Below are 26,184 nucleotides of genomic sequence, written 5' to 3'. Positions count from 1 at the left end.
ATTAAGTTAAATTAAAATGAGGGCCCACTGGACCATAGGTCTGATGGTTCACTCCGTGACTGACCAAGCTTAACAGAGGACAGTTTTTGTTCCTATTTTGTCTTTTTTCTTTTTTTTCCGACCTGAAGCACTGGGGGAGCCTTTGACAGAATTGTAAAGAAGCAGAATGAGCAGATGTCTCAGGATGATTAATGTGCCTTGCCTCTAAACCGTGTGTGTGTGTGTGTGTTCGTGTGTGTGCGTGTGTGTGTGTGTGTGTGTGGGTGTGTACACACCACACCTCTTTGCTTCTGAGCCCCACCAACAGCAGTGCCTATCTTACCTTCTCCCTCCTTCCCTTCCTCCCCCTTTTCCTCTTCCTCTGCTTGCACTGAGTCTGTACATCTTCTGCAAATCCTCCGATTCATTCTGAGCCCCACCAACAGCAGCACGTATCTTAGCCACCCTCCCCCCTCTTCCCGCTTCTCCCTCTGAGTCTGTTCATCTTCTTATCGTTCCTTTTCTCCAGTCCCCATTCTCCCTCGCCCTTTCTATCAACAACCTTTTATTTAGTTGTGCTCTCCCACACACTTTTCCCCACTTTCCACTCCCCCTTTCTTCTCTAAGTCGCTCTCTATCTCACATGTGTCTCCCCTTCCTTTCTCTTTCCCTCACCCAACATCACTCTTGCTCACACATTTCTAAGTCACTCCCACATTTAGTGAATGTCTTTGAACTGTACAGTAGCTCTAATGCTCACAGACCAACTCCAGCTCACACTCTTGCTAGAAAAAAGAGGAGTGGTTGTAGTTGACAACTTGATGGGGCAAATTAAATTAAATTAAATTTGATTCAATTAATTTAAATGAAATTGTATTAATATAGCCAAAACAATACAATTGTCTCAAGGCACTTTACAGAGCCCAGGGCCTGAACCCCCTCAGAACAGGGGCCCTGGGGCAAGGAAAAACTCCCTGTTAATCAAGAAGAAACCGCAGCCCATAAGGGGGGGCCCATCTGCCGAAAGGTGAAGTGAGGTTAATGGGGGAGAGGTGAGTGAGGTTGATGGAGGAGAAGTGAGTGAAGTTGATGGCGGATAGATGAGTAAGGTTGATGGGGAGAGGTGAGTGAAGTTGATGGGGAGAGGTGCGTAAGGTTGATGGAGGAGAGGTGAGTGAGGTTGATGGGGAGAGGTGAGTGAGGTTGATGGGGAGAGGTGCGTAAGGTTGATGGAGGAGAAGTGAGTGAGGTTGATGGAGGAGAAGTGAGTGAAGTTGATGGCGGATAGATGAGTAAGGTTGATGGGGAGAGGTGAGTGAAGTTGATGGCGAAGAGGTGAGTGAGGTTGATGGGGAGATGTGAGTGAAGTTGATGGAGGAGAGGTGAGTGAGGTTGATGGGGAGAGGTGTGAGGTTGATGGGGAGAGGTGAGTGAGGTTGATGGAGGAGAAGTGAGTGAAGTTGATGGGGAGAGGTGAGTGAAGTTGATGGCGAAGAGGTGAGTGAGGTTGATGGGTAGAGGTGAGTGAGTCATGGACGGATTATAAAACCATGGGCCCCTGGGCCTGGACATGTAAAAGCTTGCAATGGCAGCCCTGGGAGAACTAATAGGACAAATGCTACAAAGAGCTCTCAAACTCTCCTGGATGATACTACAGTCAGACAGGAACAGCTTTGGTGCATGTTTCATGAAGTAATGGCCTTCAAGAAGAGGCAGAATGGAAGCCATCAAAGAGTTAGATGTGTTGTCCCGCCTGAAGAGATGGAGGAGATTGAGGTCGGAGGTGTGGAGGCTGACAAAGCAAGCAGGTTGGGGTTGATGCCATGCCTGATGAGGATAAAGCAGGAGGTGCCTGGAGACCACATGAGCTCCAGTTTATGTGGAGAGACTCAGCTGAAAGAGAAACTGCTCCCTTCACATAAAGTATGTCAGTATAGAAAAACAAAGCAGTATCATTCAATTCATAGGTGCAAACGTAGGTTCATATTCACCATCATGTTTGGTCTATAAAACTGTTATATACCATAAAGGATTATTTTTAGGGATGCACCGATGCATCGGCCGTACATCGGTATCGGCCGATGTTTGCCTCTTTTAATGTTATCGGCCTATCGGTAATAAATTTGACTTTCACCGATGGTACTGGCCGATGTTTATGGCAGGCAGTTTTTAAAGAAAAATATTGTATTATATTCGTTTTAATCTTGAATTTATATGGCATTCCCTAAGGGTTTATGCCTGTGTTTTGTAAGGCTGCATTGCAAGCATCTGTTTACAGTTGAAATGATGTCTTGATGCCTGGTGATATTATATTATTACATAAATCTGATTGAATTTGTGCTCATTCAAAGTTAAGAGTGATAAAGGGCTGACATAATTTAACACATTGCTTTTTAGATAATGATTTCATTATTTTCCTATAATATCGGTATCGGTATCGGCTACATTGTTGTTTTGAACATCGGTATCGGTATCGGCCAAGAATGTCCATATCGGTGCATCCCTAATTATTTTCCTAACAATTTCATTTAAAATACATCTTTAAATGTATTGCCTTTATTCCCTAACCGGTGGCATAGCGCCGCTGTGTAAACCCACACAGGGGAGCGGATCAAATCTGAGCTGAGGGGTACGTGGAGGGAATGGGAAAGGACAGGGAGACATGTGCCACTGTTCCTCTTGCCAAGGAGAATCATAATGCTTGTGTGTGTGTGTGTGTGTGTGTGTGTGTGTGTGTGTGTGTGTGTGTGTGTGTGTGTGTGTGTGTGTGTGTGTGTGTGTGTGTGTGTGTGTGTGTGTGTGTGTGTGCGCGCATGCATGCACTCATATGGTATACGAGATTCTCTCTCTCGTTCTCTCTTGCTCTCTCTTTCTCTCTTTGTGTGTGTGTGTGCTGTGTGTGTGCTGTGTGTGTGCTGTGTGTGTGCTGTGTGTGTGCTGTGTGTGTGCGCGCGTGCAGGCATTCTTATGGTATATATGAGATTCTCTCTCTCGTGCTCTCTTTCTCTCTTTTTGTGTGTCTGTGTGAGTGTGTGTGTGATTTATAGGCTCACATGCTTACACTCGGGCAACTCCACCCTGGGCTGTAGAGGCTTAGGCCGGGTGGGGTCTGGGGTGCTGCCTGGGAGGTTTGACTCTGCTCAGAGGATTAGCGGCCGGCGTGTGGAGATACAACAGGGAGAGATGATGAGCAGCACTGAGGTGAAGCCGCCATTCCCAGTGTAGTGCTATTCTGACCCCTACTGGCCAGTGTGTGAACAGCATGTTCAATGTGCGTGGTAGAGGAGAGGATGCCAGCTGGAGTTGTAGACAGAAAGACACTATCAGCTGTTATATACCAGGGCTGAGGCAGTATTAGGTGTTTTAATGATATCACAATAATGACATTACTTTAGCTTTTTTGCTGTGTGTTATTGTGAAAAAGAAACCAAATCAATATGTTAACAAAATAAGGTAGATAATGTGAAAACAAAGAGAGCCAAGCTCTTCTGAGAACATCTCTCTCTCTCTCTCTCTCTCTCTCTCTCTCTCTCTCTCTCTCTCTCTCTCTCGCTACTTCCCCCCTTCTTTTGCCCCTTTTCTCTCTCTCTCTCTCTCTCTCTCTCTTTCTCTATCTCTCAGGAATACACATAGTGGGGCATGTTCGCATAATAAACAGTCATACTAGGTGTCTGGGAGGTCTTTAGTGGCCTATTTTGATGGCAGGGTGTAATTCCTGCAACTGCCCATCATCCTCTGGGGAGAAGCCCATTAAATTCTAAGGGTTGCTGGGTAATGAACGCTAGCCTATGGTAAAGGGCTCTTATTAAATATTTACACCATGCTTAATATTTTATTGAGCAATTTTGTATTTAAATTGGATTTAATATTTTATATAAATACTGCAGTAAGCGGGGAATACCGTTGTCAGGCATTAGCGCCGACAGTGACAGTGTGCGTCAACAGGCGTAAACACAGACAACACACACACATTTTACCATGTACACTTGGACACCCCAGCATTCAAACCAGTCAGTGTGACTAATCCACAGGAGCCTCTACCCTTTAACATGTGTCCTTGACTAGAAGTCTTCCATTTTGTAAAGGTGTAATACAAATAGCATGAGCTCACTGCAACATGGTCAGTGGTGCATGAGATTTGTGTTGCGATGCTACCAAAGGTTTGAGTCAGCACGTGGGAAAATACAGCGCAAGGTAACAATGACAGTGCCATGCATATAAAACACGCCCCATGGGGAGAGGGAAGAAGCCTGAACCCAGCTGTGACAAAATCATCCAGGAGAGAGGGAGACTGCAGAAAGGAGGGGAGAAGCTAGGGGGGAGGAAGGGGAAAGACATTATTGTATTATTGGAGTAAGTGGTCATAACTAAGAGAGAGAGAGAGGGAGAGAGAGAGAGAGAGAGAGAGAGAGAGAGGAAAAGGCAGAGAGAGCGAGGGAAAGACACAGAGAGGGAAAGAGACAGTCCGCTTTTCTCATACTTTCACTTTGAGTGCTTTCCTAATGTGACAACATCCACAGGTGGGACATCACTGTCTGCAGAGCAAGAGAAAGACAGACAGAGAGAGACAGAGAAAGGGACGGGAGAGGTGTAGAGAGATAGAAAGAGAGAGAGAGAGGATCAGGAGCAGAGGGAGCAGCTGGGACCAGACGATGAGCAGGAGAGACTGCCAGAGCAGAGCTCCCCCTTGCCAGGTCGCCCTGTACGGGCCAGACGACTCGCTCAACACCTGCCGGGGTCAGGAGTGAAGACACTGATGGGCAGAGAGAAACAGCCCTGACATCCCATCCGCTGTGTTGTCAGACATGCTGTTCAATAATAAATCAAGTTTTCAGCACAACCTCATCTTCAATTGCAGTGCTCCATGAAATCTCAACAGGGTTTGAAGGATATTCCCACACCAGTTTACTCACTGTCTGTCTCCTCCATCCCTCTCATGTCTTTATCCATTTAAGCTCTGATTTCATAGCCTCACAGGTAACAGGTAGTCATGTCTGGCAGTCAATTGGAGACAATGAAGCGAAGTAACATCCAGATGCTTAATTGCCCAAATGCCTTGTTTTCAGTGTCACCTAAACTGCTGTTTTAACCTCTTGAAACAGACACGATTACCTTCGAGAGGTAGTCATGGACACTGCTATGGTCATGGAGATAAGATTATTAATGTCTTTCCAAAGAGATTTCAGAGATCAGGCTGTTTATGATTCACCTCTGTGGTCAAACATGCTTTTTGGGAACATTGTAATGTCATTGAATCCACTTCACAAATGTCATCCAGTTCCTCCTGAAGTCTCAGTACATGACACCATTGAATAATTGTCTACTAACATTTTCTCAAACGTTTCCTGTGAAGAGAGCGTGGCAACTCGCTCAGCCTTATTCAGCTCTCAGACACTTCAAGGGCCCTTATTTCATTGACGGGCAACAAGCAACGAGTGAAGTCCGTCGCCCATGAACGAAAGCTATCGTGTGGCATGTGAGAGCATTGCGCTGACCCACCCATGTTTGCACATTGGATCCTGCTCATGGTACTAAATTAGTTATTAAATTAGCTTTAGTTAGTTAGTTTGCTTGTTGCCAGTTTCCAGTGAAATGAGGGCCCCCTGTGTTTCAGCGCTTCAGAAAGGCCAGAGGTTGTGTCATGAACAGGCTTTGGCTTTAACATGGGGTGACAAGGCGTCCTCTTTTACCCGGACATGTCCTCTTTTCGAGGCCTAAAAAATGCGTGCAGCAGCGATTCCCAAATCGACCAGGAATTTGCCTCGTCGGATATTTGTGTTTCTCTGGGTCTTTCACAAACTAGTTATTACGGCCTTACAAGTTTTGGAAAGGGTATCTCCCTTACGTTCCACCTTCTTGGCTTCTGTTAGCAACAAGAGGCTAAAGCACACCAGACGGGGCTCAGCAGAGTAATGACGTTTCTGGAGTGATGTGTTAATGTCTCAAACTGCAACGGCTGGTAAAGAGTCATGTATTCATCGCAGCAGCGAAGTTCAAAACAGGATGTGCAATGTTAGAGCAGTCCGAGGAAAACGCTGCTTCAAAAGCCCCACTGAAGGTCAACCCAATTATCAATGAAGGAAGCAAGGTCCCCAGCCCAACACTCACTTTCAATCTGCCACACACACACACACACACACACACACACACACACACACACACACACACACACACACACACACACACACACACACACACACACACACAAACACACACACACACATGCAAACAGGCCCTGGCGTGCATATGAATTAGATGGAGGTGTGTATTTGTGACTGCGGTGGGTGGGTGATCTGTCTGGGCATCACCCATCAGTACTCCCAGTGTAGCCCAATGTCACAGAGACAGGAGAGGACGCTGGCTTCATTACAAAGTGACGGGGTGTGTGTACAGTGAGGATCATTTGTGTGAGTATAATGTGCCTGTGTGTGTGTGTGTGTGTGTGTGTGTGTGTGTGTGTGAGTGTGTTTGTGTGTGTGTGTGTGTGTGCGTGTCTGTGATGTACATGTGTGTGCGATTTTGAGTGTGCGTGCTTGAGTTCCTGTTTTCACATGCATGTGTATGTGTGTGTATTTGTTTGTGTGTGCGTGTGTGTGTGTGTGTGTGTGTGTGTGTGTGTGTGTGTGTGTGTGTGTGTGTTTGTGTGTGTGTGTGTGTGTGTGTGTGTGTGTGTGCGAGTGTGCGTGTGTGCGCGTGTGCGTGTGTGCGTGTGTGTGTGCACGTGCATGCGTGGGCGTGGGCGTGTGCGTGCACGTGCGTGTGCGCATGTGTGTGTGTGTTAGTGTGGATGTGTGGACACTTGTCAGGGACACTTCTACATTTCCATGATGACCTGTGAAGGTGGGGACGGATTGTGGGGTATAATCTAGCCAGCAACCGCATCTCAATCACTCATGCTGTTATCTCATCCCAGCAGTGGTGTCTGTTGCGTCGCCACTACAGCAGCCATCATTAGAAAGCATTAGACTTTCATTTACAGCAAATCGAAAGACAGATGAACGTGGTCCTCCCCACACACTTTTAAAGACACTTGGCTTCTGGCAAATGAGGCCTTTGATACCTCTTCATCCTTCCATCTCTCCGTCCTTTAATTCAACATCCATCAGGGGGACTAATGCCAGAGAAATTACACGCCATCAGAGCAGTGAAAGGAATATGGGGCCAAAGACAAAAGTCGGGGTGGGGGGTGCAGATGGGGTAAGTGGTGTGTTCTATGAATACCCGATTGGCTTGAGGGGGGGTTGAGAGATTGCACATTATTGCTTTTGTATCCTAATGTTATAGCCTTCAGGGCGTTCACACTCTCAGTGTGCTCACAGTAATAGAAGATTATGCATTGTTTGCTTTCTTGGAGACCTTTGCTGAAGGGCACGTCTTCTGATGCAGACTGAGCTTTTGATGCCTCATCAGTGCTGCACAGACAGAGACAGAGACAGACTAGTCACAGGACCAGAAACAGACCAGTCACAGAGCCAGAAACAGACCAGTCACAGAGCACCAGGTGCGTTTGATGTTGCCGTTTTTCTGACTCGTAATCTCAACGGGCACATTGAGGAGTTTGAAGTGATCTGAGAGATCTGATGACTATGCTAATGCCAGATCAGGAATTTGCTGCTGAAACCACCTTTTCTCATTTTCTGTCTGGAACTTCCAGTGACTCTCTCTGCTGTAAGCGTGCCTGTTGTACAGGTGATATTAGTCAGGTCGTAGAGGTGTATCAAGACACGCAAGCATCTAAATACACACATTCCACAGTAGCCCGCTGTAAGGTGGTATGGCTGGGTGGAGAGAGAGAGGCGAAGGGGAATGAGTAACGTGTGGGTGCTGACCTCTGTGAGAACAGGGAGAGGACACAGTTTATTACATTAGGACTGATCCCCTCACAATGAGGGCCAGGGGCTCCTCTACCAGAGGACATCATAGCAGGGGAGACACAGTGTGGAGCAACACTGCCCTCCATCGGAGGATTTAGGTATTGCCAGTGTTTTTTCTCAATGCACCTAAACATCTTGATATGTCTTATGGGGATTCTGAATGAGGGAAAGTTGTCCAAAATTGCTTCCTGGTAGGCACATTATGTGTTTATTTCTACTGTTTGGGGACTAGTTTTTATAACAATTTCAAATTAATTTTGATGGAAAATAATTCCCTCTAGCCTCCCTGGCTTTTCTCATTATGGTGTGTGCCAAAACAAAATCCTACAAAAACATAAGAAAACTTTTTATTACAAAAAACTGCTAATATTCTGTCAAAATACAGCTGGTCAGCATACAATGTTGCTTTTATTAGTTCTGACTGTGCTGTTGTTTGTATTTCCAAGGCAAGTTTGTTGGCTTTTATCGAGTTGGCCCAGTATTTATAGAAAAATAATCTTTACTACTGACCTAATAATGTTGTTCCACTCTCTTGAGGACACCACTATTATGTCTCTTGCTCTATTCTTCAAAATGTTGTTTTGCTCATGGCTGTGAGGTGGGAAGGATTACGCGCTCTCTCACTGAGCACTCTGAATGTATGAAAGCATGCGTGCGGAAAGGCTATTATTACATATCTGCTGTTATATAGGGGCCACGCTTCATTTAATTCCATGTGAACCATGTCATTAGTGTTACTGAAGTATGACTGACTGAAAAGGACTCTCACTGTGTCTTCCCATAATGCCACTGGTCTTCTCTGAGGGTGTCTGTCTGCCCCCACACTGCGGAACAGCAATCATCTGGGACACACACACACACACACACACAGACACCTCAGCTTTAAAACACCCTTGAGAAAGTCACACGGATATAATGGGAAAAAAACAAAGAACTGTCATTGTGTTGATTGCAGATTACTGTGGCACTCTTCAGAAACTCTATTTTGTAATACGTATTTAGATTCATTTAGTGCCTGTAGTCGATTGGCCTACCATGCCATGATGGATTGGGCACTCAAAGGAGAGCGCCTCCTTCGACAATCGACTACAGGTCCATCGGGGTGCTACGTCAGAGACCAGATAATCAAGATAGTCAAACAGTAATTTCCAGCTGTTTCTGTGCAGTTATCGCAGTAAAAAACTGCAGGTGGTACGATTCTTTAGGGATCCTTTCCATGTTGTTAGACCCATATAGTAATATTTACGAGCTTGTCATTGGAGAGAACAAGTGGTTTACTTGGACGTGCTGGCTTGCCTCATAGGATTCCATTGTGTAGCAGTTTTGCGTTTATGTTTTAACTTTCCAATTTCAATCATCAATTGTCCTTAGTAAACATTTGGACCCAAAAAGATCTAAAAATAGGGCCCAAGTTGAAAAAAGGATTCCCTATAAATACACTAGATCCTCCCAATACCAATTGTAACTAGAAGACTTAATTGCTACCCTCCTTTGTTAACACACTTTAGTTAACTTATAATAAATGCTTTAAAAAGTGTATTCAATTATTCTAAATGTTTCTAGGGCTGAATATTTCATTGATCTGTGGAAGCTCAGTTTATTTCTTGGAATGCATAATTATTTAGAATTTGCTGTATTTAACATTTATGTTAATGTGTTTCATCTCTCTATAAACAGATCTAGTTAGTGGATCTCACCGAGTAGGCCACAGGTAAAGCCTTCATGAATCACATAATAGCATGATTCATTGGCAAGCAAGTGCTCAGAGCAGAGAGTGTGATATGTTACACTGAAATGCTCAGAGCATAAAGTGTGACATGTAAAAGTCCTAGATATTAATCTCCCTGTGATGGAAAACCCATAGGATAGCACAAGATGTACAATGTTGAACTCGTATGTGATTACACCAAATGCTGTTTAAAAAAAAGAACAATTTGTATCTCATGTACCAACACATGCTCCAGCCTTCATGTAACACATAGCTCATAAATCTATGAGCTCCAGGGACCATCCGCACAGCACTTCCTCTATCCCAGAGGTCTGCACTGTGCTTTTCAACAGAGTGTGGATTCTTCAAGGCAACACAATGAAGTATTGTGACAAAACCTCGTCGGGGGCATAAAGAGGCTATTAAGTGTACAAGCGGATGACAATGGACTCTTCAGTAAGGACCCTGAACACACTCAGCCTTTTTATGAGGCTATGTACTGCTCCACTGACAGCTGACAACAGTCATTGTGCAGCACCTTACCTCGCAATGTGTGGAACACATGCCTGTCACAGCCTTGAGGAATCATCAGTGGAACGCTACTGAAACGTTGATTAGATTTACACACTGATTGTAGCTGTAGTCATTCTTGTTATTTGTTCCTTTTAATTGTTTGGATCTATTCCAAGGCACTAGCTGCTCTTCACCGAGTTTTAGATTATTTAATTTTTTTACAGGTTTTTAAATGAAATGATAAAGTCTATATAGCTATAGTATAGTATGATTGTATGTCTTTCTCCACAAATTTGACGTAGATGGGTTCATCTGTTCTTTACAAATTTTAAATTAAAATAGTCAACAATGTTTAAAATTGGTTGTGTGAACCGTTTTGGATAAAATTACAATCTATTCTGATAATATTGGGCACAGACCCTCTGATGGAAAATTCCACTCCATTACTGGTGTAATGCAAACTTTCCACCTGTAGAGGGCAACAGAGACAAAACAGCACCTCTAGCTGTTAGTGCAAGAACAGTTTTCTTAGCACCAGAGAAACACTACTGTAGGTGCAATGCAAGCCAAACAATGTTGATACATTGCAATCATTCATTTTGCCACAAAAGTAAGGACCTTTTAGATAGGTATATTGTGACGAACCCCTTTGGGCTCATCTGTTCTGCCTGTTTTGTCGGTATGATTGTGTGTAAATTGGTTGATTGGCTGTGCAGGCTGTGGTTCACTCTCTCTCCTTCCAGGTGCCATTTCATTCCGTCTTTCAGTCTGGGCCAACCCAATGCATTTTGGTTTCCGAGATGGGCGGGTGCTTATCTTGAGGTTTAAAATCATTGGAGTTCCCTTAACCAATCAGCAACGTTTAGTAAGCATTCGGTAGATTAAACTCTTCCCAAAGCCAGTTGGGAGAAGAGCTACGACGTCCTTTCCAATCATAAAACTTACAAGAAAATACTCTTGTTCTCCTTTTAATTTTCTGATGTTCTCGAGAGTTGAGACAACTTTTCCGATAGCTTTTCGTGTCTTTTCCTCCAAGGCGAGTTTTGCGTCACAGCTCTGAACTGTTCGCTGATTGGTCCTACAAAATTTTGAGTCCTGGAGACGATTGTCAACGGGGTTAGGCCAGACTGAGTATGAGCTTGAAATCAATTCAGGCGGAAATACGTAGGCTGGTGTCACCAGGCTAGAGTTCGGGAGCATGAGAGAAAGAGAGCAAGATAGTAACCTGTTGACTGCATGTACTGCGAGAGCGGACTTTGATTGCATGTATTGGATCTTTGTGAAAACTTGTACTTTTTATTGGAACTTTGTGTGAATTGGACCGGTGTGGTAATTTGAACTTTGATTATTGAACCTTTGTGTTTTTGGTAAATTGGTGTACTTTCAGTTCTTGTAAATAGGCCAAGAGCCAGCTTTGTTACAATATCAAGTAGTAGAATTGGTTGGTTGATATGAAACGTTGATGTTGACTAGAGATATTCTACACAAGTGTTACAATAACAATCATATTATTCTTTTTTTTTTACAGAACTATAAATATCTGTGCAGAATGACTTATGGGAATGGAGTGCAATGTATCAATACTCACTGGAGAGAGAGAGAAAGAAAGAGAGAGAGAGGGGGGTAGAGAGGGAGAGAGATGCTGTCTATCAGGATCCTCTGAAGATGTAAAGTTGATAAGCAACAATAGACACTTAATTTACTGACAGAACATCCTATGATACTTTATTTTTACTTTACTACTACAGTATACAAAGGTTTGATTGGCATTTGCGTTCCTGACCAGGCTATTATGACCAAGCCAAAGGTTCTGTGGATGGAAGATCTGTTTTTACCCTTTTCAAAAGAAAGAAAATCCCTTTAAACCCAGTTTTAAATGTACATGGAATCAAGGTTCTGTGCAAGAACCCTCTGGTTTCTGTGCCTCAGAGAGGTCTTTTTTTTTAAGACACTTTAAAACAAATTTAAGAATTACGTAAAAGTCTGCCAGCGTTCTCTGTGTGTTTCCCCTGAAAAAAGACTTCTCAGTGCTGACTAAAACGCTCAAGTTTCTCTCTCTGGATACTGGTGAACAGGGATATGTGCTTGATCGCAGAGCTACGCATCTGACCGATGGTTCGCTCTCTCCTTTGATCTCTTCATGGCACGCTCGACCTCCATCATCACGGGAAGTGGCCCCTCATACTTGTTGGTCTCAATGGATCGGAGTTTCTCCTGGTAGTCCTTAGGCAAGCCATTTTGCTCAGCTCCCATGACGATCACCTAGGGGACCGTAAGAAAAGGGCTGCAGCTTAATCATCTCTAATGGCAATAGATTCACATTCAGTAAATATTCTATCTCTAGGCTTTTAACATAATCCTGATTCTCAAGTTCAGCAGAATTCAATGAAATGTATTTAATGTGTGTAGAAACATCATACTGGTCATTTTAATAAACCTGTTTGCATACCTTCACATAAATGTTGAAGTATGACCACTAAATACGACACACAGACAAACATGCAAAACGGAAAACAAAACAGAGAGAGAGTGGCGACCGCATGCCTATAAATATGCATTTCATGCGAGCGTACAGTGCACATACCCAGACCAGCAGAACACAAGGGAGAGAACAATATGTGAGCGTCCGCCGCATGAGTCTCGCATGCACACGATAGAGCACAAAGCTGGCTACACAAAGCCAGGCTTGCCACTCTTGCTGCCATGATTATTTGGCACTTTTAAATCCCAATGAAGAGGAACTGGAAAGGAAATTTCCAGAAAGGTCATATTTTTTACCCTTTTCCGTTTTTTTATCTGGGCAATCAGACACATGGATTGGCGTGTACCATTGCTGGCAACAATTTAAAGAGTCAGCAAAAAAGGCTTGGGACGTGCTGCTAAAATCCAAATATGATAGCAAAATGCAAATTCCAGAGGCTTCAGCATGCAGTGGGTGTGATGTTTGGAGTGGGGCTTGGCTGAATGACTAACCCCAGACCCCCCTCCCTTGCAGCCAATGTCCCAGTTGCAATTTGTGCCCTTTTGTCCATCCACCACAAAAGCAGAGACCGAACAGGGGCAAACACCAGAAACAAAACAAAAAAGTACAGGAACATTGTCCTTTTCCAGCAGTGTTAATACTGGTCTAGTCTATTGACAGTCAACTTAAGGGATTGACGTCACATTACAGAGAATGTTGTTCTGTGTCTCAGAACTGAACCATCATAAACCATCAATGATTAGCCTAGTCCTCCAAGCAGACCACTTCTGACCGCCTCTCGCCTCGGCAAGACATCCAGTGGAGAGGGGCCCTAGTGACGGCTGGAAAGGAGTGAAGTGACAGTGAAACAGACGAAGTGACAGCGAAGCGACTACTACCTTCAGATACTGTGGAGAGGGAGGAGCGTACACACAGCTGTTCATGATGTACGTCCGGCAGTTAAGCTCCTGTCCGAGGGTCCACACAGACACCTCCGCTGGGCTGTAGGCTCCAAGCTTCACACTCTCCTGCCTGACCAGACACACAGGGTTACATCATATTACACATACATCAAAGACCACCTTACATCACAAAGCCCCTATGGGTGCTCCAGAGCCGGCTAGGCACCTAACGCGCCTAACCTGCGTCATGAAACTCATTCATCAGGGTGCAACATGCTAATTATAATCAGCTCAAAGTTTATTCGAGGCAGTTGACATTTCGCATTCAAAATCACTCTTAAGTTATCCCCGGTGGTGTAGAGGTTTGTAACCAGGAGCATGCGGAGGAGCCCTACCTGTCTAAGGACTCTAGGTCGGAAATGTTCATCCTCCATACCACCCCCCAAACCTCATCCTCCAGACTATGCTCTATCGTGGCCACACCCCCATGCCAGCGGTCACTGGCCAAACCCTTGTGGTTACCGAAGGCCAATTTATAGTCCTAGAAGAAGAAGAAAAGCAGATCATATGAAAAAGACAACGTCACTGCATTTAATACAGTCATGTCACAGGCACTCCGGACAGGGAAAGGAGTCTTGGGGAAAACTTTAAGGAAGCAGAAGGGATGGGGGGGGGGGGGGGATTTCTCTCATGAAAAATCCCACCACTTTCAAGAAGAAAAACCAAGACCTTACCTTCAGCCTGCCGATGCAGTGGACCGTGGCAGAGGGGTTCCTCAACTGTAGCCTCTCCTTAAGCAGATTGCTCCCATAAGCAAAGTACAAGAAGGTGCTGTTATCCATCTCACCAGAGGCCTCTAGAGGGAGAGGGAGGAGGATGATGAAGAGGAGGAAGAGAGACAGGGTGAGAATGTTACAGAGGTGAAGGAGAGGGAGAAGGAAGAGGAGGAGGAGGGAGAGAGAGAGAGGCGTCAGCAGCCACACAATTAGCAGGGCTTGTGGCTATCGCACACCCAGCCGGCGAGGACATGGAGCACCAATTGCGAGACAAAGATGAAACATTGTTTGTTCCCTTGCTTTTATACTGACGTGTCCCTGACGCACCATTCTCATGCTAATCCACAATGCCTGACCCCTGACTGCACAATGTGCTGGGCAGCCAACAGTGGCTTTTGCACCATGTCTGCCTGTCTGTACAAGGGCTGAATGAGGCAGGTAATTTGTGCTCAGTCACTTTGGGCCTCTAGTGGAGACAAGTGAGCAACTGCAGTCCTGGGTTGTGATGTCTCTCTGTCTGTGTCTGGGGCTATATCTGTCTCTCTGAGGAATGCACAAATAGTCTGGCTGTGTAAAACACACCCTTTCAAATATTCCAAATATAGTCCGACCAAGACAAATATAGATCAGTGCTGTCAGTTTATTCGCATGATTGCACAAACTACGACAGCTCATGAGGTAATCTCACTTCAGGGTGCTGTGAAGAAGTATCACACCAGCTTTAAATGCACCAACTCCTATAACAGTCTACCTAAATTCTGAATTTAGAATGTCTAAATTCCCATAAAGCCTATAAAGTATAAATTCTGACCTCTATTCTTGTGGCATCTTTTTGTGAAGTTTTTATGATCTATTTGTTTGTATTTTTATTCAGCTCAGACAGTTAAATGAATAGCAGTAATGCTAATCTGACCCTTTGTTTAGGAGTGCCCCCTCGTTATTTTGGGTCAGAGGAAAACAAAGGTAAATTGCATACACTGAACATGAACACGCAAAAATAGCACTGTTCACAGTCCCACGTGAACCATCCCATGAATACAAGAGTCCAAAAATAAACATGACAATAGTGGCCTACATTCTTGTCTCCGTATGAAAACAAATAAAAGGGCAAGACATTTTGTATAAATGAGCAAGTATAGCAAATAGCCTTGTTTACACCGGGCAACACCAGCGACAGCGTGGCCCATATTCTTTTGTTCACCTGCCTGTCATAATACCGAGTTATGTAACGAAGGGTATCAGAAACCACCGCTATTTCTCTCCCACCAAATGAGAGACCGCGCCCCCTACCACCACAACAACAGAGTCAAGCGTGTGTGTAGGCTACTGTACAGAGCATTTCAATGATGAAGCAAAGGAGCGAAGGAACCAATAGCTTCATGGCTATAACGCATGTGCTTCTGCAGCCGGGGAGAGTGGAAAAACCCCAAAAATATTCCGCGGTCTGTTATCAGCTTAGAAAGCATAAACTGTGGCATAAATCTCAGAGAGGCGGACTTGGTGGGACACCTTGCCTTGTGGCAGTAGTTAACTTAGTAAACATTTTAAGGAAACAAAAGCACTTATTTAATAATGTTTAACTTGACGTTTTTCTTGCCAGTTTATCACATTTTAACAGCTCTGAATTCACGAAACTGCTGATGTGCCAGAGTTTACAAGGATATTTATTTTCTGGATTTCATGCTTCAACTTGGAGGTAAGCTGATTTTTCAAAAAGTTCTCTTGAACCAGCTAGACTATGGGTTATACTATGTTATATTATGACGCAAAAGTGCGCCACCATTATTTTGAACACACCTGTGTGGTTCTGAATTTCGCCTACTAGTCCAATAATAGCAGCCTTTAGTAATTTGGTTATCTGGTGTCCTCATCGGAGGAATTTCATAAAGTGGGTATGATGCGACACTTGAGGGCGCCATCACGTGCGTAGCCATGCGTTCCTTAGTGATATTCTGTCGTTGAACTGTCATTCGGTTTAGTGGAAATTCATAGCTCTAGTTTAATATTGTGTGGGTTACTCAATCCGTAGTCGATAATAATGTCAAATGTAGCACCAGACTGGGTAAGCGCATGTTTAATCCTACACACGCCGTAATTGAACATACATTCAGATGTGGGTATATTGTGAGTGGGGAGCTATTTGTAAATTGTTGCACTTTTTCAAGCATTTAGAGAGAAATTCATGGAAATTATTTTCAAAAAGAAATGTTCTGGAGTGATGTTAAATTATGAAAGAATATATTGCCGTCTGCAATACGTGTTCAATGTAAAATACAAATGTAAAGCCATGTTAAATATAAATTTTATATGGTAAATGCAAATGTTAAATGATCAATCTAAACGTAGGACTTGATGTAACTGAATATTACAGCACATACGGTAATTGGCCGCGCCTCCACTGTGTAACAGTGTAAAAATGGCAGTTACACACATATTTGATGTATTATTCAGTTAAACCAAGTCCTACATTTAGATTGATCATTTAACTTTTACCATAAAACATTTATATCTAGAATTTACATTTAGATTGAACATTTACCATTCACATTTAACACGATTTTATTTTATAATTTACCATAAATGCAGAACATTACTCTTGAAAAAGTTATTGTATCAACTTCTCTTTAGGTATTTGAAAAAGTAACCGTTGAAAAGTGTAGTCCATTTTTTGGCTTTGCTAAATGTGCAGAAACTGAGCAGGATAACAGAGCATGTAATGGCACCCCATAATTGTCATAGTGGGTTTAAAGTTGTCAGAAATACAGCATTTAAATACAGTGTCGCTTGAAAGTATGTGAACCCCTGAAGCAGTTAAGAGTCTTTTGTTCTTTTAACATGATTTTTCATGACCAATTTTCCAAAAAAGAAATGCCAGGTTTATGTTTATCAATTGCATGTACTTGTTTAGAGGGATTTGTGTAAGTAGCCAAAAAACTACATGAAAACATAGATTAAGTGTATGTGCAAAAGTGAGTGAACCCCCAGCTGCATTGGTAAAGTCAAGCAGGTAACAGATTCGGAGAAACATATTTGGGTGCTTAATTAGTCAATTAAGCAAACCAATCAAATTAGACATCCTTAGGAAAAGGGTTGGGCAACACAAATTAAAAGAGAGAGGACAATTGAATAGACATGACATTCATGGTTGGGTTTGGAAGCCTCTGCTCTCAAAAAGAACAAAGCTGCCCGTTTCAACTTTGCAAGAGAGCACTTGGACAATCCAGTGGCCTTCTGGAAGTCCATTCAGATGAGTTCAAAATGGAATTATTTGGTCACGATCAAAACCGCTTTGTTTGGAGAAAAGACAACAATTTCCGTCTGATTGCAGACGCATGTACATTTACCCCAGATGCTGCCAGAGAGGACCGCAACTCTTTAGAGGTGATGTGTGGGTTGGCTTTTACCTGATTTATTCTTCTTCTGGTGCTTCTTGGTGATGGTCTTGATGAGCGTCCACTTCTAGGCAGAGATGCAGTCGTGTTGAATGCCCTCCATTTGTAAATGATTTGTCTTACAGTGGATGGATGGAGCTGGAATCTTTTGGAGATGGTCTTATAGCTTTCCCAAGACTGATGGGCTGTCAGTACCTTCTTCCTGATGTCCTCGGATATCACCTTTCCTCTCGACATTGTTGGTCTGTGTGGGTACACCTTGGCGCTACAGTAGTTTGGTTGGTTTCCTCTCTCTTGTAATCTGTGTTGCCCAACCCTTTTCCTAAGGATGTCTCATTTGATTGGTTTGCTTAATTGACTAATTAAGCACCCAAATGTGTTCCACCGAATCTGTTACCTACTTGACTTCACCAATGCAGCTGGGGGTTCACTTACTTTTGCACATACACTAATTTCACTAATTTCTACACTAATAATGTAGTTTTTTGGCTACTCACACAATTACCTCTAAACAAGAGCATGCAATTGATAAAAATATCATTTCATCTATGGAAAATTGGTGATGAAAAAATTGAAAAATCATTGTAAAACAACAGAAAACTCTAAACTGCTCAAAGGGTTCACATACTTTCAAGCGGCACTGTAGAGTTTTTTGGTGGGGGCAGATCTAACTCAGGGGTGCGTTTCCCATAGCCTTCTTAATGCTATGCCACTCGTTAGTTATACCTTCAGCTCCAACATTTCCAACATTTCCAAGTGTTTTCCAGAATGCTCTTTGCTAAGGTATCCTACCTCCTGTAAGACATACTTTCATAAGGATGGCCTAGACTAGGGCTGCAGTGGTATAGAAATGTCCTAGACTAGGGCTGCAGTGGTATAGAAATGTCCTTACCACCTTTCCTCCTTACCTTGAGGATTGCAGTAATACCACAACCAAACCCTTATATGTTTAATGACTTCCACCAAGGAGGTTATGTAAGGGATAACAGCTGACGAGCTGTACAGTTCTACAAAGGTAATGGACGATGCGGGGCAAAGAACTCCACTCCGCGAAGTCCATTATCTTTGTAGAACTGTACAGCTCGAAGGCCGTTATCCCGCTTATCTCCCAATTTTTTTTTTAGGTTTCCTACTTTTTGTGAAATTTGGCACACTCATTAAGGACAGTCCCTTCTTCATTCACACCAAGTTTCATGGCTCTCATTACACCACTCTAGCGCCACCAACAGGTCAAAGTTGGACTTTTGTAACACACGCAACTTTTGAACCGTATGACCGATTTTCAAAAATAAGGTACCATTGGATTCCCTGGATCAAGATGAATTAAACCCACCCCATGACGTCAATTTCCGGTTATATAGATTTTCCGCTATTTCCGGTTTTATCAAAAACCTTTGAAAGCCTACTCCTCCTACAATTTTTGGTAAATCTTCTTCAAAATCACCAGAGATGATCTTCAGACCTAGCCTCACAAAAGTTATCAACAGAATTTTGATCCTCACAAACGTTTGTCCGGTACAGCCATTCAAATTCAGCAGAAAAGCCGCTAAACAGGAAGTGAAGTCATATGTCAGCAAATATTTGAGATCTTTTTGTGAAATTTGGCACACTCATTAAGGACAGTCCCTTCTTTATTAATACCAAGTTTCATGTCTCTCATTATACCACTCTAGCGCCCCCAACAGGTCAAACTTGGACTTTTGTAACACACGCAACTTTTGAACCATATGACTGATTTTCAAAAATGAGGTACCATTGGATTCCCTGGATCAAGGAGAATTACATACATCCTTTGGCTTCAATTTCAGGTTAAATGGATTATCTTCAATTTCCGGTTTTATCAAAAACCTTTGGAAGCCTACTCCTCCTACAATTTTTGACAAATCCTCTTCAAAATCACCAGAGAGGATCTTCAGACCTCGCCTCACAAAAGTTATCAAACAGAATTTTAATCCTCACAACCGTTTGTCCGGTATAGCCACTCAAATTCAGCAGAAAAGGCGCCAAACAGGAAGTGAAGTCATATGTCCGCAAATATTTGAGTGAAATTGACGCCATAGAGTGTGTTTAATTAGTGTGCTTGCCCGAAGGGAAGCACAGTATTGTTCTTGTCAAGTTTTCTTTCTTTCTTTCTTTATTCTCCCCGTTTTTCTTGCAGCTAACTACGTCTCGCCCTTTCGAGGTACAGAAGCCGTTCAAACACCGAAACGTCCGGCCCGATCCGGTGCAACCTGCTATATCTTTTCGTGACGGTACGCCTTGCCACTCCTTTTTTATTCCTCTTTTTCAATCACCTTTTTTCCCCATAGACTTGCATGGCAGAACTCTGTGCCATTATGACATCATAATAGGGTCATTAAACTGGCGTGCACCTGTGCTTCACTGACACCTGCGCCAAGGTCTCATGGCTCCTCTTCTCTCTCTGTCCCTCTCCATTCATCTGTATAACTAGGAATATTAAGAGACACCTTCCATACCAGGGCTCTACTCACTCATGCATACTCACTCATGTCTACTCACTCATGCATACTCACTCATGCATACTCACTCATGCATACTGACTCATGCATACTCACTCATGTTTACTCACTCATGCACACTCACTCATGCATACTCACTCATGCATACTCACTTGTGCATACTCACTCATGCATACTCACTCATGTTTACTCAATCATGCATACTCACTCATGTTCACTCACGCATGCATACTTACTCATGCATAATCACTCGTGCATACTCACTCATGCATACTCACTCATGCATACTCACTCATGCATACTCACTCATGTTTTCTTACCCATGCATACTCACTCATGCATATTCACTCATGCATACTCACTCATGTTTACTCGCTGATGCATACTCACTAATGCATACTCACTCATGCATACTCACTCATGTTTACTCACTCATGCATACTCACTCATGTTTACTCACTCATGCATACTCACTCGTGCATACTCACTCATGCATACTCACTCATGCACTCATTTGTGCATACTCATCCAGCAGGGAGAGTGTGTGTGGTAGGCGCGCACAGCTGACACCTGCCCCAATTCCAAGGCACTTGTTCACTCTGTCAAGGCAGCAACAGAGCAAGCACACTCTCGCAGTTCGTTCACGAAACGCATTCTAGTTTGTCTTGATCCAGGGAATCCAATGGTACCTCATTTTTGAAAATCGGTCATACGGTTCAAAAGTTGCGTGTGTTAACACAAGTCCAACTTTGACCCGTTGGTGGCGCTAGAGTGGTCTAATGAGGGACATGAAACTTGGTGTGAATAAAGAAGATACTGTCCTTAATGGGTTTGCCAAATTTCACAGCCTTCTAGCACAGTATTGCATTTGAAATGTAATATCCCATTGGTAAGTCTGCAGCATGAATCTAATGAGAGACATGAAACTTGGTGTGAATAAAGAAGGGACTGTCCTTAATGAGTGTGCCAAATTTCACAGTCTTCTAGCACAGTATTGCATTTGAAATGTAATATCCCATTGGTAAGTCTGCAGCATGAATCTAATGAGAGACATGAAACTTGGTGTGAATAAAGAAGGGACTGTCCTTAATGAGTGTGCCAAATTTCACAGCCTTCGAGCACAGTATTGCATTTGAAATGTTTTATCCCATTGGCAAGTCTGCAGCATGGATTTTTCTATACAGTGACAAATTGTCACAAAATTAAATTTTTCCCTGGTTCGTAATGTTTGGAGGAGGAAACCGCCATCGCTGCTTGCAGCTATATTTTATTATTATTATTATTTAGAATTTCCTTTATCTTTAGGAAACTTAATATGCATAATAACCTAATGAATTCTTGATTTGAAGCCTAGTGCTCCCGTTAGAGAAAGTAGTGAGAAAGTAGTGCCTGGTACGTTGGTTGTCAATGGTAACCATTCAAGAGCATTGATATGGAACGCGATTTAACTTTTCTACTGGGACTTTGTCCAAGGTGTCCGGTTATACGAACTTAATGTACACCCCATTAGCCAATCAGAAAACAGTATTTCGTTCCAGAGGGAGATAAGTTTTCATTTCAGTTTGTTTGTATGCAGGATTACGCAGCACAATTTTCATCAAACTTCAGGCAGCAATAAGGAGTTATGTTCCAAAACTAGCACGCTAACTACCTAAAGGGCATGCAAAAACCTTGCAAACATCACCAACAGCTCAGTTGACACTGATAGACGCTTGCGAACACACTAACTGGTGTCTTTTGGGAGTATAGCTGGCAAGGTCAGGTTCTTCCATTTTTGCAGGGTGTTCAGGCCAGAACACAGAACTACATAGGGCATATCCTGGATGGCTAATGGCAAAGACACAGGTGTTTATATGTCCTTTACATGACCATATGCTATCAAGTTAGGGATAACGGCCGACGAGCTGTACAGTTCTACAAAGATAATGGACGATGCGGGGCAAAGAACTCCATGACGCGCAGCGGAGTGCAGTTTCTCCGCGAAGTCCATTATCTCTGTAGAACTGTATAGCTCGAAGGCCGTTATCCCGCTTATCTCCCGTTTACAACACCCAAAAATGTCAAATTCCTCCTCCAACATTGGTCAAATGTTTTGCTCCCGAGAATATTAAAGTTAATTACAAAATCCTCCATTTCTGTTTTCGATGTTAACTAGATTGAAACCATGTATCCACTACCTAGCTGTAAAAAACAAAAAACGTTACGTTGGTTGTCAACTTAATGAACACCCCATTAGCCAATCAGAAAACAGTATTTCGTTCCAGAGGGAGATTAAAAGAATTAAAGGATGGTACCAAAACTAGTTGCCTATAAAACCATACCTGGAAAAATGTCAAATTGTTTAATGGAAATTCTTTAATGGAAAAGTGTAGCATGAGCCAAGTTACATTCCATTACAAGAATCCATTGCACAAATTTAGTTTCACTTGGCCTTGGTAGAGGTACACTCTCCAAGAGCTCTTCTAGTTTATTCATTTGACATAACTTGTCCCTTAATATGTTGACACTGTTGAGCTGAAGGAGTTTTAGAAGTAAAAAATACACCTTATTAAAAACACTGTTTCTGCACGGTGTGTCTAGCTTGTCTGTTAATGTTGCTATGGTTTGCAGTCATAAGGATTGGTTGCTATCACGAACCAAACTTATACTTCACTTACTTATATATTCACATTTATTTGAGTACATATTCAATTTGTGTTTTCTTTTCTTTCTCTTTTTGACTTCAGTCTCCTGTGTCACCTCCAATCTGATTTATCACGCATGGTCAAAACTACGGCAATGCCAAAAAGTGATCCCAGAAACAGGATTCAGCCTGTTAAAGGAAAACTTCAGGATTTTTCAACCTGGCCCTATTTGTAGATCTTTTGGGGTATTAACCTTTTCTAAGGATAATTGACGATTGAAATCCAGCATTTCAAAGTAACCACTTGTTTTCACCAATGACAGTTTACTTCAATAACTGTAAAGAAACTGTAGAAAATGACACTGTTTGTACAGCACATCCCCTTTAAGGTAAAATTGTTATCTTAGGGGACCTCTTAAGAAATGTCTTGGAAAACCACAGGAAAAGTGTAAAGAAAACAACTTTAGTAAGACTTACCTTTCAAGTCATGGTAAAATGCTAAGATACATTGTAATTGGTAAACCCACCCCAGTTTGTTGGATTAGAAGATACTCCAAGACTGGGTTGCCTGAACAGTGTCCCTTAGGGATGTTACTGAAAGGGTTGTATTCACAAAGGATGAAAAAGTAGCTTATTCATTTATACAACGATTTTTCTCTACTGAAGCACAAAATGTAATGCAACTCATATCTTGGTAAGGCATCGCAGTCAGTGCATAAGTCTAGACACTGACACAACATTTTTAGGCTCTATAACATTTATTTAATCTGAAAACTGTGTGAAGGAACACTATAGCTAAAATGGGGGAGCAGCCACAATGGATAGGTTTGAAGCAGCTCTGTAAGGCTTCTGGTGGGGTGGTCCACAGAGGCTGCCATACTGTTGCTTCCGTCACCCAATCAAGGCAAGTCGGGGTCAGGCACTAAAGCTTTGCTCCAGACACTGGCCTGATAGGTGACCCGCTTAATGTGTTGCTCTAGCACAGACTTCTAGGGTGGGATGTTCCCCAGAGCTCTGGATTTCTGGGTGAAGAGGTGTTTTCTAATTCACCTCAATGGTGTCTTTTGTCCTGACGTTCATCAGCACCACAAAGCGCTCCAACGTTGACTTGGACAGCTCACTCACTCACATCCCCTTGCATCTGCATGAGCTCACTGAAGGCTTGGGTTACTTCAAGGAAGGCAATCCACATCTCCCATGCAGTTATTTCCTCTTCCACCCAATGCCCAGAGCTGTATCACATCCAGGGCTGTGTGAGGACTTCCACATGCTGAAAATTTCCCTCCCACAGTGATCTGATGTGCATGAGCACAAAGACCTGAATGGTCCAGATCAACTTTACAAAAGTATTTCTTACAGAAGGTAGGCTATAGACTACTTAGCTAAGGAGGTCCTGGGAAACACCTTGAAACGTCAATGTACAAATTGGTATAAATTAATTTACAATGACGTCCCGTTAAGAAAGCTTTGGAAAAACCCTGCCTTGTATATTAGCCTACATCTTGATGTTCTTATTCTTTCAATCTACAAATAATTGGAACTCTGCCACGGGAGGAAGACTGAAATTCAATTATGCTGGTATGTTGACCTAATCAATGGTTACGGAGTTGTCTCTCCCCTCGTGATTACACTTATCTATAGATAGTTTAAGTGTTAAGTAATGTTGTAATTGAAGTCCTATTTCCAAAACTCTTAAGATGTTGCTATGATGGTGGTTTGATTTGTTGTCAGACGATTTTAAGTTTAAAAGCTCTAGCCTCACGAACTATAGACTGCCTGCTACAGTAAATCTAAGATTTCAAATTATTCCATAAATACCAGACGTGTTTACCAACTACTCGATAAGGCATCAATATTGCCTACTGCTGTAGATGTTTACAATACACTTTTGCTGATGAACAGGTTTGGCAAGTGTGCACCTGGAAAGACTTATAAAAGAAGAATTTTTAGTTCTAGTTTTTCAGTGTTCCCATTGCAATGCCTCTTGCGGGCAGGCCTGAGGTAGCCTACAACTGCAACTGAGTAGTTTCCATATGTCTCTGTATGGATAAGTGCTAAAAATGCTTTAAAAAGTGCCGCATGACAGTCACTCACCTAAAATGGGCACGAACAGAAGTCCCAGTGCCAGCAGCATGGCAAAGCTGATGCGTGAATTACCGGCGAACATCGTTTCTGTCTCAGGAGTGCTTTTCACCTGAGTGAGGTGGAGGACGACAGCAAAAGGGAACCTATATGGCCGGGGAGGCGGATCCGTTTATCCATCTGGGTGTCTTCGGCGCCCCGTGGGGTGAAATTATCCACCAATGGAAATCGCTGGGTGGGTGGTATCCTAAAGACTGACACCAATGAATCCAACCCCCTTTTTAAAGTCTAGATTACTTACCAGGGCTGAGGGGAAACTACACTCCTGACATTTCAATTCGCCTGAAGGCTTGTGACAGATATATTGATTAAATCTCATTTAAATTAAGTATCTTTAAATAAATGTCCTTTTACAAGAATAAAAAAAGTAAGTGTAGTTGTATTGCTCGTTTTAATGTTGTTTAGAGTTAAGTGGCATTCCTCAAGATTAACTCTCTTACTCCCTTTGCATTGGAATTGCAAGATTGACAAGAACTTTAAAGTGTAAATGCAACTTATAGTAATGCATTTAATGTGGTATGGTGTTCATGAGTGTCATTGCTTTTAATGGGATCAGCAGTCTGTATGCGTCTTTACTGGTCCAACTGCTTTAGTTTAACTGCACCATCATCTGTCCATTCCTTCTCTCTCCCAATGGGCGGCATTGATTAAATACAAATGCTGTTGGCAGGATTTTCCAAACATATAAATTCAGATATAGTGAGTGGAAATATTTTTTTGTAAGCTTACACACAGGATACAGGCGTGTTCTGTGACAAAAAACTAACTTTACTGATTCTCTGAAAAGCAATGCAGCCTTCAGTTAAGAGTTGTTGGGTGTCTTTGTTCTATATTCTGACTTACTCACCAAGTTCATAGTCAGTCATCTTTAGATTCATAATGAGGGTAAAAACATGTAGTTTGAGCTATATTCATGTTTAACTTGACACATAGAACTATTGGCGAACAGTCATTAAATACCCACTGTCTGTTGTCAGATACTTTTTAATGTTTACCCTTTTTAAAAGAATTACCTAGATTCCGGTTATCTTTTTCTATTTGTTAGTTTTACACAAACACATTCATTTTACAATTACTCAGAAATACCTGTACCTAACATTTAAAACTATAACTTACAAGTTAAATATATATTTATCTGAGCAAATTACAATGATGACTTTATTTTTGATGATTGCTGGATTTCTTTAGTGGTGAGATTTGTAATCGTCTTCAGCCAGTTGGTGGCAGTGCTAAGTTGTGTTTGTACTGTACTACACAACTGCTTGTGTCAAGAGAGTGAGCAAGTGATAAAGCATGATTACCAAATGCACCTTAATTGCAGTCGCACAGTTCAA

General features: G+C 42.6%; 1 protein-coding gene across 1 annotated transcript; it reads right to left on the bottom strand.

Moving 5' to 3' along the window:
- Nucleotides 1-12,171: 12,171 nt before the first annotated feature.
- Nucleotides 12,172-24,875, bottom strand: ggctb (gamma-glutamylcyclotransferase b; the record flags this gene model as incomplete). The annotated part of the gene is made up of 5 exons (XM_080858660.1): nucleotides 12,172-12,336; nucleotides 13,435-13,567; nucleotides 13,833-13,978; nucleotides 14,172-14,293; nucleotides 24,803-24,875. The coding sequence occupies 5 exons, from the start codon at nucleotides 24,873-24,875 to the stop codon at nucleotides 12,172-12,174; spliced, it is 639 nt and encodes a 212-aa protein (XP_080714786.1).
- Nucleotides 24,876-26,184: the final 1,309 nt, after the last annotated feature.

The sequence above is a fragment of the Sprattus sprattus genome, assembly GCF_963457725.1.
Source record: "Sprattus sprattus genome assembly, chromosome: 19".
In the NCBI taxonomy this organism is placed as follows: Eukaryota; Metazoa; Chordata; class Actinopteri; order Clupeiformes; family Clupeidae; genus Sprattus; species Sprattus sprattus.
This window is presented reverse-complemented; position numbering and strand designations above follow the sequence as displayed.